The 13,811-nt window shown below is 42.8% G+C and overlaps 1 protein-coding gene across 2 annotated transcripts in view; it reads right to left on the reverse strand.

Moving 5' to 3' along the window:
• Window positions 1–994: 994 nt before the first annotated feature.
• The window catches only part of NCALD (neurocalcin delta), a 49,724-nt gene continuing 36,907 nt past the window's right edge, over window positions 995–13,811 (reverse strand). For both annotated transcript variants that reach the window (XM_053974964.1, XM_053974967.1), the window contains exons 2-4: window positions 9,471–9,867; window positions 3,127–3,232; window positions 995–2,912 (exon numbers count right to left, since the gene is read on the reverse strand). In XM_053974964.1, coding sequence (XP_053830939.1) covers window positions 2,815–2,912; window positions 3,127–3,232; window positions 9,471–9,848 — 582 coding nt within the window. In that variant the 5' untranslated portion in view covers window positions 9,849–9,867 and the 3' untranslated portion in view covers window positions 995–2,814. The remainder of the gene's footprint in view (window positions 2,913–3,126; window positions 3,233–9,470; window positions 9,868–13,811) is intronic.

Consider the following 13,811-nt stretch of genomic DNA (forward strand, 5'->3'; position numbering starts at 1 on the left):
CAATAGCCTTATCTACAGCTACGTCCTCTGCAGCTGTAAGCTTGTTCTTATTATTCCAAATTTTGTGAACTGTGGGAAGCATTACGTCTCGCTGGGGTCACAGCACATGTTGTGCTTTCAAACACGTGTTGTATGGGAGTAACACAGGAGGAGAGCCTGGCTCCAACACCCCAAAACTACTGAGCAAAAACAAACTGAGAGATTAGGTTCTGAGCCAGAAGTGTCTTGTAAAATGAAAAAGAGGCGGTATGCAGTCACTTAAAGAAAAGGCAACATTTTAAAAGCTTCGGTCACATGCAGCTGCTTTCACAGCATTAAGAAGAAGATGGAACCGTAGGAGGTATCCGAGTTCACCTTCAGTAAATGCCAGCTTCCACAGGTCTGGGCTGCTTTGGACGTGGGTGCCTGCACTGAGCCAGGAGGGTGGAAGTTCAGCAGGGATCCTCTGGTGTCACCTTGTCCTGCTCATGCAGGGGTGGTGCTGGAGCAGCCCCGGAGAGGCTGGGCTGCGGCACGGGTCATTCCCACCTGGCAGAGGGGTGTGCTGATCAGCCCACTGACCTTCCTCCAGCAATAACCAGCAGTCTGGCTAGGCTTCTTCTGCTGAAAAACAACCCTCAAGTACATGACTTTCAAAATCCATGAGGTGATGGACATGAAAAGAGGGCCAAAACCTCTCTAGGTAAAGCAGAAAATGACCTTGAAGAAGGTAAGCACAGACTATCCTTTGAAGGGTTAGATTTGTGCACATGGTGTCTAATTAGGAATTGGGAGAAGGAGACGGAGTATTTTCATCAGCCAGAAGAATTGGTGCAAAACTTGCTAGTGTTGCTCATAACACCTGAAAGTGCTGGGTATTAAAATCTGTTTGTGCCTGTGGTTGGGCCCTCTTTGCTTTTTTTTTTTCCCACACTCATCTCGGCTCAGTATTTTGATGAATGTAATGGAAATATTATAGTCAATTGGATTTTTGTGATTGTTTGAGACAAAGATGTGTGCTTGAAGACATTTATTGAGTGTTATTAGCCACTCATAAAAATTTTAGTACTACTAATTAACAATGTTATTTTCAATTTATTTTTATTTTCTCTTAAAATGCTTTGCCCCCAACACCTAGCAAAGCAAATGGTATGGAAAAACTAAGTATAGGATTGCTTCTGTCAGTTATTGTACATGCTAGCTAGTGTTCCACAGAAGATTATTTATGCTCAACTACTTATTCGTGACTTCTAATTAGTACTTAGCTAATCATCATCTGCAAAGCAGACTTCTTTTACTTGGTTTATTTTAAATTAAGGCTACTGGGGATTAGCATCTACAAGGTCACTTGACAAAATGCCAACTTTGTCTGTCAGACAAAGGTTACTCTAACGAGCTCATGAATTCCCAACACCGTGCTGCTGCCTGCATGGGTAGCTCTCCAGCAGGATCACAAAGCAGACTTCAGCTAATAAGTGATTAATGCCAATTTAGTCAGCATAATGCCTCCTGTTGCTAAAGCTTTTCCAGCTTTTCTTTTGCAACAGCACTTGTAAAGTCCCTAAAAAATCCCACATGTGTGTACTAGCTTTGCATACAGCAACTTTGACCAAAAGATAAAATTTTGCAGCAGCAAATTTCAGAACTCCTGCACCTAGGCGGAAAGATAAACATTCAACATTTCTCTCAAGAGCTGATCTTTTTTTGTTTTAATTTTTATATATATAAATATATCATAAAGCGTACCATTTCCTCATTTCAGTACAGATTTTTTGAACTTTACTAAAATAAGTGAAATATAAATGCTACAATTTTATGTTTAAAACAAGTTTTGATGACAGCCTTCCCCTAAGAGCAGGCCCAGAAACTCTGGTAGCTACCTGGAGAGAGACAAAAACACCCCCAAAACTTCCTGCTATGCAAGAGCATTGAGAACAGCAGATGTGCCTTAGCTGGAGCTGCTTGCAGGTGTCTGTGAGTTCCTCACGTGAATGCCCACTCTCCCTAGTAGCAACTGCTTTATTACTAACCTGAAAATTTCACATTCAACACGTATCTCCCTTAAATTCATTGTCAAGACCCAGCTTTTCATATCTGTGTCTGCTTTTGCTGATCCCAAATGGCAAGAGGTATTGTCAGTTGTGGATTTGGAGATCAGGATTGCAAATTGCTGAATTTTCAGATAAAGCCATATGACTTCAACCACTGTAAACCTAGTAAAAAAATGTCAACCTTCATTTTGTCCCTTCTTCACAACCTGGAAAGTGTTCACAGCATTGAAACAACGAGGCATAGGAATGGATGATACGCCCCACACATGTTTTGCATTTTCATACTTCTTCCCAGTCCTGTCTTTGATCTTAACTGGTGCCTCCTGGACAGGAGAGGAGGTTCCAGGTGAATCCTACCCCACGCATCACAAACCCTTTGGTTCAGCCTTACTACACTTTCAGGTCCTGCAGGTGAATACCTAACAACTAAAGCAGCAATCTAAAATCTGTCAGTGTGTCTTGCTGCCAAGGGGTTTGTTGTTGGTTTACTCCTCCTCAACACATTACTTTCCAAAACAGATACAAACAAACAAACAAACAAACAAAAAATTTAAAAACAATGATAACACCACAATATCTGTTTAGAACAGTACTGCCCATGCTCTGGACAAATTGTTAAGAGCAATTCAGCATTCTTATAATTAATCCACAACAAAATAAGCTATAAAATGCCACAAATGAAGGCATAATTGGCCATACAGAGGCAACACTACCATGAATGTTGTTTGGCAAGGAAAAAAAAAAAAAAAAAAAAGCAGATACATAATTAATCCAAAGTACAGGTTCAGAACTGCCCGGCACTGCTGGGATCACACTGCAGGAGACGGACGATGGACGGATCACTCTTGGCGCCTCGGATGAACTCTTCTAGAGAGAGCTTTCCTAGAAAAGAAACACGTTTACTTAGACCACGTGGTGGGTTGCAGCACACCTGTTAAACCTCTGGACAAGCATGACAGAAGGAAGCTGGGGAAGCCAGGAAAATTCCTGGGAAAGCAACCCTGAAGGTGAAGACCTGCCTGCCTACACCCTGTTGACCTTGCAGATCCTCCCATGTGTTGGGACACCCCAGCCACCCCACCTGCACGGTGCCTACCGTCACGGTTGGTGTCCATCTGGCGGAAGATCTTCTCAGTCCTCTTCTCTGGGGTTGACTCGTCTTCTGGCATCTTCATTACAGAAGAAACCATCTTATAGATTGCCTGCATGACAGACAGGAGCAAGAAGTTGGTAAGAAGCACATTATCTTGATGCAAAGGTACGGTGATCTTCTCGTGACAGAAACAGGCAGAAAATATCCTCGGAGCACCAGCAAGACCTGCTCTTTGGATGCTGAAGGGCATTGGGTGGCACCAGTACATGCAGCTTCCCTCTTCAGTAAGACACTCATTTATGGAATACTGTGTTTCTTTATTTAGTTATGATCAAACACCATCTGGGTCTGGACTAAGGTTACATTTTTCCTTATTAAAGCAGTCTTTGGACAAATTTATCATTTGTACAAGACGTTGGGCAATGGCAGCTCCCAGACCCTGGAGGAACAGCCAGACCACCAAGGTCTTGTCGTGTGCTGTAATGAATCTCCATGCTTTTGGCACACAGGCTTCATTCTCATCACACCTGTCTCCTCACCCTGCCTTTGCTTCTCCCCCATCTCCTTTGTCTCCCTCCCTGTAAGCATCCTGTCTGTGGGGAGAGCATTTGCATGCATGGCACAGATAACAAAGACTAGACCATCAAGGAGGTGGCCTTTTCATTGGGGGTTGTTGTGTGTGCACAGCTCAAAATCCCTTCCACAATTTTCTCCACAGAGACCAGATGTTCTGGTCCTGCAGAGCACCACTACCACTGATATCTAGTCCCTGCACAGACAAATGCATTAGCCACCTTTGGTACTAGCTGCCCCTGAAAGAGGGGTAATATTAATTTTGAAATAAGAATGAAGATCTGTCTCTGCACTGGTTATCCAAACATTGCTGGCAAACATAAGCATGTAGCACCAGGGCTTTGTGTTAGGTGTCTCTGCAGTGCCACACCTGGGAGAGCAGCAGCACTCAGAGGGCTGCAGGGTGGTGGCCTTGAGGGTTCCTCCCAGCCATGTGGAGGGGCAGCACATCCGAGTCCAAGGCAGCATTGCCCTGGTCCAACTGGCCCCTTCTGCTGCCCACTGCAACTCACTGGCTGTCACCTGCTGTCACCTGACTGCTTTAGTTATTTCTTCTTCCTTTCATCCTGCTTTGGGAGGGGGGGTCCTTTGTGCAAGCCAAGATTTCTCATTGGGTTACCCCTCTCCCCTCTTTCCCTTCATTAAGTCACTCTGCCTAGCAGCTCAGATCATCTGGCTCCAGGAATGTAACAGCACAGATGTAGGATGCCACTAAGCAGCACAGACATTTTGCACTCAGACTAAGGAGCAGCCTCTTCCTTGGCCGTCTTGCTGGCTTCTCCTCTGCCAACAGCTCACCCTTCACATCTCCCAGGAGAATTATTGTTCCAGAGTACTGGGCAGAGCCTCAGTAGAGGCAGGGATGCTGTCCACACAACCATAATACTCTGATACCAGGAGCACAGAAGAAAGGATGAACATGCAAGCATGTAAACACAGGGATGAGGGAATTGGGGGAAGGAGGCAATAGGGAAGGAAAAAAATGGAGAGGGTGGACAGTAAGAATTTAGACCTTGCTCATCCTCATCAGCATGCAAGGCTTGCAAGGGTCAGAGCAGAGATGAGGCTTATAAATCTGCCAGTGTTTAAGCATTTGAAGCTGTCTGGCTTTTGTCTGGGGTAGGAAGAGAGGTGGAGGGGTCACTCCCTCTCTCTTGGGTGAGAGGATGGCAAAGCAGAGAATCTGCATTGAAAGTGTGGGAGGAATGCCCCAGACTGGGAGTGAGGGCATGTTTACCCTGATCAAAGTAACCATAGTAAGAATATGCAGATTTTTAGGACAAAAAAAGCACTTCAGGATGACTTCATCCTACAGGGTCCTTTTCACAGAGGCGTGTGAAGGGAATAACAGATGAGATATTCTAGGAAAGCCAGATGGGAATAACATAGTGAGCGTTCTTTTCATGCTGAAAATGGTTACTCTGGACAAATTCTTATGTCCTTACTCAGAAGTTCATTGGGAAGTTTTCCCAAAGTAAAAGCCAGCTAAAGCTGATTAAGAATCTTGAGACTTACCCCATATTAATTCAGTGCAGCTACACAAAACTCTTTATTGTATGTTTGAAAGAGCAAGCTCTGAAAGGAATTTGGTTTCATGCAATAATTACATAGAACTGGGCTGTGCTAACCCTGGGCTAGGACCTGGGACATGGAGTGCAACTTCTCAGCCTCCCAGAACCTGGGCTGAACACCATCAGTGGCATTCTGCACTGGAAGTTGATACCTGTCAGCAGTCTCCTGAGTCAGGGCAGCTTTAATAAGTGAACTTCTGTCAGGAGTGCTCCTTACAGCTCCTTGGCACCCCTGAATGCCACCAGGAAGTTGTGCCTCCAGAGCCCTGTGTACGTCACTGGAGCAAGCACAGGCTCCAGCTTCATCTGCTGGACTCTCTCCTTTGGTTTTCCAGCTCAATGTGGATGAGCAGCAATGGGTGATTTTAGGGCAAATCTCATCCCTTTGCTCATTCACACAGGTTTTGCTCCCAGTTGCTGGCTGCCACTGCTGCACTCAGGCCAGAAGCTTTGGTGAGGGCTGCATCTTCCTGGTATGCTTGGCAAACTGTCAAAAAGCTCATTATGGTGATGGCAGCAGCAATGACAGCACAAATTTTCAGTTGATCCTTTTTACTCTGTTGAAATAAGCTCTAATGGCTAGAGGCCTCATGAAGTGAATGACTGGCCTGAAAAAAATTGTTTTCCTCTCAGTCTCATGGAGATTTTTGACACTGTCTTTACAGAGTCATATCAGCTTTTGCTTCTTACCATACCAGCTTCTGTTTCTTCCTAGCTTGCAAATAAGCTATCCCAGCAAGTGAAACGTGTGTGATCTGTTTTTATTAAACTGAAAGTGTTATTCTTGTCTCTGCTCAGTATTCTTAAAATGCCTTTTGAGTCCATACAGTGAAAAAATGTATCCTTAGAGCAAGGTTTCCATCTCTCATTTGAACTCTTATTTTAAGAGACTAGCCAAATATGTCCTGCTTCAGCAAGGGGAACAAATCTTCTAACTGGTTTGCAGCTATTTTTGAGTGGACTGGGCTATTTAGATTATAGGTAAACATATGGGAGACATGAAAAGCCTGAGACATGAATCTGAGAGGAGCTGTGACAAGGTCTGTCAAGAGGGCAGACTGTGAAGCCTCTTCCCACAGTAGTCTGCAGATGTGCTATGCCTGGTGAGTGCAGCAGTATCCCGTGGACCTTCTTTTTTGAGGTTCTACAATTGTCAGCCCACCACTAAAGTCCTTCAGCTTCCAAACTGTGCAGGTGACTCCAGGTGATCTCTAAGCAGGGTTTTTTGGAGACTGGCCTAGGGATGCTCATGGACAGGCATGGTGAGTGCACTGGGCTGTGCCTGCGTGGTTAAGGACATGATGGTGCACAGAGCTTAAAGGAATGCAGATGCTTTGCCATCTAGCAAGGAAAACAGGCCTGAGAAAGCTGTTATGGACCATCCACCTTCATCTCCTTGGCAGCTGGCCAGTCACAAGGGCTCCTGTGGGACATCTTGACCAGCAGCTCTGCTGTTCCAGTGCTACTGTACCACTGTCACCTCAATATCCTTAATGCAATGCTGGGCAAGCGTGCAATGCCTGCATTGCCTGCAGTGCTGTTAGATTAGGCCAGAGCAATGGAAAGAAAATGCAAGGAAGCATCAGCATAACAGTGAAAATCACTGCAGAGTGAGGGATTTCAAAGCACACAAAAAAAAAAAAAGCAGACTAAAAAAGAAGAAAAGTGTGCATTGCCCCTATGCTATTTAAAATACAGTAATCCCACAGTAACAGGGACAGTATTTTTCTGTTAAACTAAGACTTTTAGACTAAAGGTGTTTCTTTTAGTGTTCATTTTGATGTATTGTCTCAGGCAAAAATCCCAATGAAAACATAATTCTACTCTATCAATTTGCAAATGTATGCTAGATAAGGGACTTGCAATAGGTTCCTTTGAGACATAGAGATATGTCAGAGTTCTGATTGTCACTCTCAGAAAAATTGTGATGGCTGAGCGCCCCCAGGAAGACATTTGATACAGAATCTTGTCATTCCATATGAAAAAATAATAATCTTTCATAAATGAAAGTGATAGTTGTTTGCTGGCTTTTTGTATCTAATCACTCTACATCAAAGGAACTTCTCATCAAAGCAAGAAAATATGATCATCTACTTCAGTTTCAGATATCAGCTGAACATGTTTCCAGAGACTACACAACAAATCCCATCCCACTGGGAGGAGTTCCTGGTGACCAGTGCAATACAAGGAGACCAATGTATTCAAAAAAACCTGAAAGAAGAGAACAGGGTGAGATCTACAAGGACATTGCCTTATGGGGAGCTCCATCACAGAAAGGGCAGCTTTCATGGTTTAAAAATTGCTGATAGTCCACAGTACAGAAATAACTGGTTTTCACGCTGTTCACTTCCGTAATTGCTTTTTATGTGGCCCCTCAAAATTGGGTCCCTCAAAATGAGGTGAGATTATAAGCATCATGCAGTTGAGTTTCACATTCAGTCTGAAAGGAGAGAGAGCCAAAGCTCCCAAGAAGTGCAGAGGGACCGCTGGAGTGCCAGGCTGAGGGCTGTGCCCAGCCAAAGTGCTGCTCGGTGTTGGATGCACATGTTGACAGAATGCCGCCCTACACTGACCCCTCAGCTGCAATTTTGTTTGATGATGGCATCATGGCTGTAAAAGACAATGCTATGATTTGGTACTGACATAAATATGAAGAGGAGGCAGAGCATTTCAGCCTCTAGACTTGCTGGCAAGCAAATCTGGAAAAAGCTTCCAGCTTTGCTGGTCCTTGTTTGGCCCACTACAGAAAACTGAACCACTGATATTTTAATTTCATTTGACATGAACAAATTTGTGGCCAAGTTCTGCCTGTTTGTAGCTCTCCTTGCCCGGGGGGTTTGTGCTGCCTGTCAGCATGGTGCCTTCCCGGGCTCCTCGACTGCAGTGAGGAGTCCTGCAGCCTCCGGGGTGTCTCCTCCTCCAGAGAAGTGGGCGGTCACCCAGCTTTGGTTCCTGTGTTTCCTGTGTACTATGTTAGTTCTTTGGGGATTCTTTCTGTTTTTTCATGAGGAGGATTACAGACATAAAAACAATAATTGACAGTCTGTTTACCCTGCCTGGGGGAGAGGAAGATTTGTAAGGACCAGAGGATCTTCTAATGCAAATATTCCATGGGGTTTGTCACGGCGCAGACAGGGAGGTCCTGCTCCTCAACTCAGACACAGGAGCACAAAACAAACCAAGTGAAAGAAACAAATTCTAGATTTGCAGCTTAGTTCTGGATATGGTCTTGCTGAAGCTGTGCAAGTGCTGGTATTGGCCACTGCTTGGAGAATGTGAGAAGGGCCCTGGTAGAAAGACAGGAGCACCACCCGTTAGTCTGACTCCCTACATGCAGCTGGCCATCACAGCCTGTAATTTGTGTGCATTACTTTCCCTTGATTTTCAGTGCAAATACAAGTCTGAATAATACAGTACATTGTTAGCACTTCAAAATTTCCAGGGAAAGGAAAGGATCTTGATAACAGGCTTTTTTTTTTTTTTTTTTTTTTTTTTCTTTTTTTAACAGTGCTGCATTATACAGATTCAAGCTGTGTAAATACACTGCCAAATAAAAAAAATGTTTCAAATCTTTCAGTAGAGTGATGTGCCTCAAGGGCAAAAACGTTGGAGAAAGCCAGTGACATGGGACTCTTACTAACACCACAAGCAAACACAACCAAAGAAGCTATTCAGATAAGGTTTATCTATACTGTCAATTTAATATGAAGACAGCTAGTATGATTCTAATAATGCAGACCTCACTGGAATTAGGTGGACAAAACACCTTCATAATATGTGAGCTGAGCTGGTTCTTCATAATAACATGATTTCAAAGATTTGCTTCTTATTGTGGAGGGAGCCTGCCTTCCTTAAAAGTACACTGCCTGGTTGTTCTAGTATACCTACTTGGTTCAACTGCAATTAATCATAATTAATTGACAGGGTTAGGGAATCACATTTATCAGCAGTTGCTGTGCTCAAGCCCAACAGAGCTCTCAGGGAAGAAATATCCATGCAGCCTGTTGCTCAGGAAGAACTTGCAGTGGATATTAAGCTGTAGTCTGAATTGTGACACAAACTTTGCCAAATGAAATAGCATTTTATATCCCAGCAGTTATTGAATATTGTAAACAAGTGTTGCCAGTTTTTCATTCAGTGTAACATTGCTTCATAATTTGCTCTCAAGGAGGGAGCCCAGGGGTGCCTCTGAGCAGCACCTACCTGCACGATTTCCAGCATCTCTGACTTACTGATGTAGCCATTCCCGTCAAGGTCGTACATGCTGAATGCCCACTTCAGCTTTTGCTCCAGTTTTCCTCTCGACGTTACACTCAAGGCTATGATGAATTCTCTGAAATCTATTGTTCCGTCTCCATTGGCGTCGAAAGTGCGGAATACGTGCTCTGCAAACTTAGAAGCGTCCCCGTAAGGAAAAAAGTTTCCATATATTTTTTTAAACTCCTCCATAGATAAATGTCCACTTGGACAGTCTCTCAAGAAGCCTTTGTACCACTCCTGGATTTCATGTTCTGTAAAGTCTGTACTTTCTAGCAAATCTTGCATGACTTCAGGGCGTAGTTTGCTGTTTTGCTTTCCCATATTGGAGTTAAAGTATTACCTGTAAAGCAAAAACAAACACATATGAATTATTATTAATTATTGATACTGATTAGCTTGGAGGCTGTAGAAGAACAGTATGCTGTATTCTGAATTTTCTGATGATAGTTCAGTCTTGGGTATCAACTGAAACCTTGGACAATGTCCAGAACTACATGTATACTCTGGAAAAATTAATAAATGTAATCTACATGTCGATTACATTGTCATTTGACAGTCTGGAGAACAGAAATTACACTGAATTCATTGCCATCCTTGAAATCATGAGGTACGCAATGGATGTTGCAAAGTACAGCTAACAGTAGCTGTGTGCTGCAGCACACCCTCCATCCCAATCACCCAACTGTCCTGAGGACCTGGCCTAGTGAGACACAATTTTTGTATCTCTGGTGGAAGCCAGACTGGTACAAAGGCCTATGTTCCCTTGGTCTTGTTCCAAAATGGGATCAAGGAGCGACTGCAGTGTATGCTGAAACCAGCAGCTCCAAAGCCCTTCCACACCTATCTTTATAACCAAAAAGCAACCCAGAAACTGCCTCTTTTGTTTGGCATAGATCAATTCCCATTTTACTTCAAAATTAAGATAAAATCGGAAGAGATTTTATCAACAGTGGATTCCTTCACTCAAACTATTACTGTGTTTTATACTCAGGCAATGAAATTGCAAATTCATTTCCCTTAAATTAAACATTAAGAAGTATTATTGGATACAGTCTCTATTAAATCACCTTAATTATATTTCATTTGAGGCAAGTTGGTACATATCACATTGTGCAGCACATTTACTAATGATGGATGCCTTTGGGTTTTAAATTTTGGAGCCTGAATGTGTTGACTCCAAAAGGCAACATCAGTTTTACTGGAAGCTTAACTATGCTGATTTGTGGGAAGCCCTTCTCTATTGACAGAAACCTGCCTGAGAATTTGTCATGCAAATGACAGTCACAACTAAGATATAATGTATGGATAACTAAAGTGGAATTGCAAAATAATTTGTAATTTGCGAGTGACTTACACTGTTCTCAGAATGGAGTCTCTGGCCCAGAGATGAATTTAATAATGATGACTGGAATGGTTAATGAGCATTCAATAAAATGTCCTTACTTAACCAAGATATTACTTTTAACAGATGAAGAATAATACAGTATCAATGCATCACAGAAGCAGCTACTGAGAAATGTACCACCATTTGAAGCTAATCTACTGTCTCTTCTGTTTGGCATTTGGAAGAAGAAACTGAGGTTCCCCTAGGTTGATGCTACTTCCTTTTCTTGTGAGAAGATCCCTTTCTCCCCAAGGACTTTGAACTCCCCAAGGCAGCTAGAAGATTGATTCCTTAATTTCCTATGTTCTTGGACCATAATGACCAAAAAGCTGTATTTCTCAAATGTAGAACTACGGGATCCATCCTAGATCCATCTGTGTCTCCAGGATTCACTGACGGCTGTCTGGTAGCATATAGTTGTTGCCTTTTTCCCAACCTGGAAATGAAACTCAAGATAATTTTAGTAAGGAGGTAATGTAAGAGCAGATATTTATTTGAAGGCCTTCAGGAGCAGTTATGGAAAGATGTCCACAAAAGCCTACTCCTCTAGGGGTGAATACGTTTTTATTTTAGGTTTTAGGAAATTAACATAATTGATAAAAAGCACCAATTAGGAGGACAAGTAATGATGCAATTTTCCTTCAGTTCGAGCCCTTTCTTTGGAGTTTTCTCCTCTGTACTCTCAGCCTTGGTTCCCAGGAAGAACCAAGATAGCACTGGGGCCTTGTACCCCGGGGCCTTGGAGTTCTGGAATTTGTTCTTTTTGCCCAGGGAAAGGCTATGGAAAAGTACTGGGAAAACTAGTCACTAATACAATAGGCCACAGGGTTACAAATATATGTGCGAAGAATACAGAGAACATACAAAAGAAAAAAGGTAAAAACCAAACAGCATCACAGTTGGGTAACTATATGTCTGTATAAACCCATTGCCTACAGAGTTCATGGAGAACAGGCTTCCCTGTTCACAGACAAGAGGACGGGAAGGGTGAAGAATGCTGCCCCATGAGGGCCTATCCATCTCCTGACAGTTTCAGGGGCTTGGTTGACTATCTTGACCAAGCAATATCTTTTCCTCTAAGGCATCTCCAAAGTACTTGAAGAGTAGAAGATGCCACTTCAAAGGTAATTTTTTTCTACTGCCTTCTGTCTTTTCATCCTGATCAAAAGGTGCTGTACAGTTTTTAAGCAATCCAAGCTCTTAATGCCCTGAAAACAGCAAAAAAGTCCTTGTTTCATAGGCCTGGTCCAACAGCTGCCAAGGCAGCTGAACGTTGTGTTGCCTTCCACAGGCGTTGGATGGGGCCCATAATAAATAATCTGGGAATTAGCTGAGGGAATGGATTACATTAGGGCAGCCAGAGGGCTTTATGTAAGGCAAACAACATGATCAGGGTCTACCAGTGGGATAGAAGAGCGACTGGACAAGGGAAGTGGCCAGGGTCAGTTTATAGTGGCCCCAGTTTAACACAAACCCCGCAGTAAAATCCCCAGTGTAGGCAGCAGCTGCCCACGTCCCCGGACGGCAGCTCCTCCGCAGTGCCAGGGGCAGCACACTTTCCAGAGCAGAGAGTAGGGAGGGAAGATTGCTGACTAAGGTGCAAGCCAGCTGGGGTAGGAATGAGCTAGAATTAGCCATATAATCCCCTCCTGCTTTTTAAAAACTTAAACATTTGAAAATTGGAAACTCAGCTTGCACATTTCTAGTCCAGAGTCTTCTGAAAAATGAAATAGTGAGGTAAGATGCAGGCAGCGTCCTTCAAGAGGTGGCCAATAAGACTGTATTTCACTCTAAAAGTAAATGCCCCATAGCTGCACAGTGTTGTAAGTGCAGCATATTTTCACCAAATAATAAAAACCACAGAAGAGTAGAGGGCACTGCCTTGCAGAGCATCACAACCAGAAAATCCTGTGTTCTCCAGGGAGAAAGGGAGAGCTAACCATATGTGACTTGCAGTATGAGGTTGAAATCCACAGGTGTTGTGATGCCAGGTGACGCAGTCAAACCTAGTAGCATTATTTCTGTGTCCACTTGTGATGAATTTTTATCATGTTCTTTGCCCTCCAGATTGTTCCTTTTTAATAGGAACAAATAATAGGAAGTTTTAATAGTGTTCTAGGAACCACAACAATAGGATTTATTGTGCCTATTCTATCTATCAACAACAAAATGCTTTTGCAGTCCAAGTACAGAAAATCATTGAAGGCACTTGAAGATCCTTACAATCACTTCATAGACTGCTGACTCTTCAAGATAGATTAGATTGTAGGCAGAGTGCAGTAAGCTAGGAGGATGTTAGCTAACAATGACAGCAATAAATGCACAGAACAAAATGAAATTGAAACTGATTTTCACACCTCTTCACACTTTATCATTCCTGTAGATCTTTCAAATTTCTAATAAATGATTAGAAGTTCTAAATACAACAAGTAAATAGTGAACAGCAGTCACAATGGCAAACTAAAATATTGACAATACTGAGAAATGGATGATGTAGGAGTACAAAAAGAAAAACAAATTAATTCTGCAATTTCTTCCTCTGATACAATGGTGTTAGACATAATATGTATGAATGACTTGCTACATAGACCAACATATCAAAATATTAAGGTCTTAATTCTTAAGGTGATATTTTTTGGTAAAAGAATGTGATGTGCTTATGGCTTGAAAAGCTGATACCATTTCAGCCAACAACTACAGAATATCAAGAAGTAAAGCGTCACTGCTGTGCAGGTGCTATGGAAGGAATCCCTGCTCACTGATTATGAGAGGAAATGTCATAGGTGATGCTCCTGAAAGGAAATACTTAAAGTTCCTCTGTTCAGGTGCACGTGTGGAGTTTTTAAGATGAAGATGACAGAGCTGTTTGACAGACAGCTGGCCTGTGACGATTCAGCATA

This window comes from Vidua macroura, chromosome 1, assembly GCF_024509145.1.
Source record: "Vidua macroura isolate BioBank_ID:100142 chromosome 1, ASM2450914v1, whole genome shotgun sequence".
Taxonomy (NCBI): Eukaryota; Metazoa; Chordata; class Aves; order Passeriformes; family Viduidae; genus Vidua; species Vidua macroura.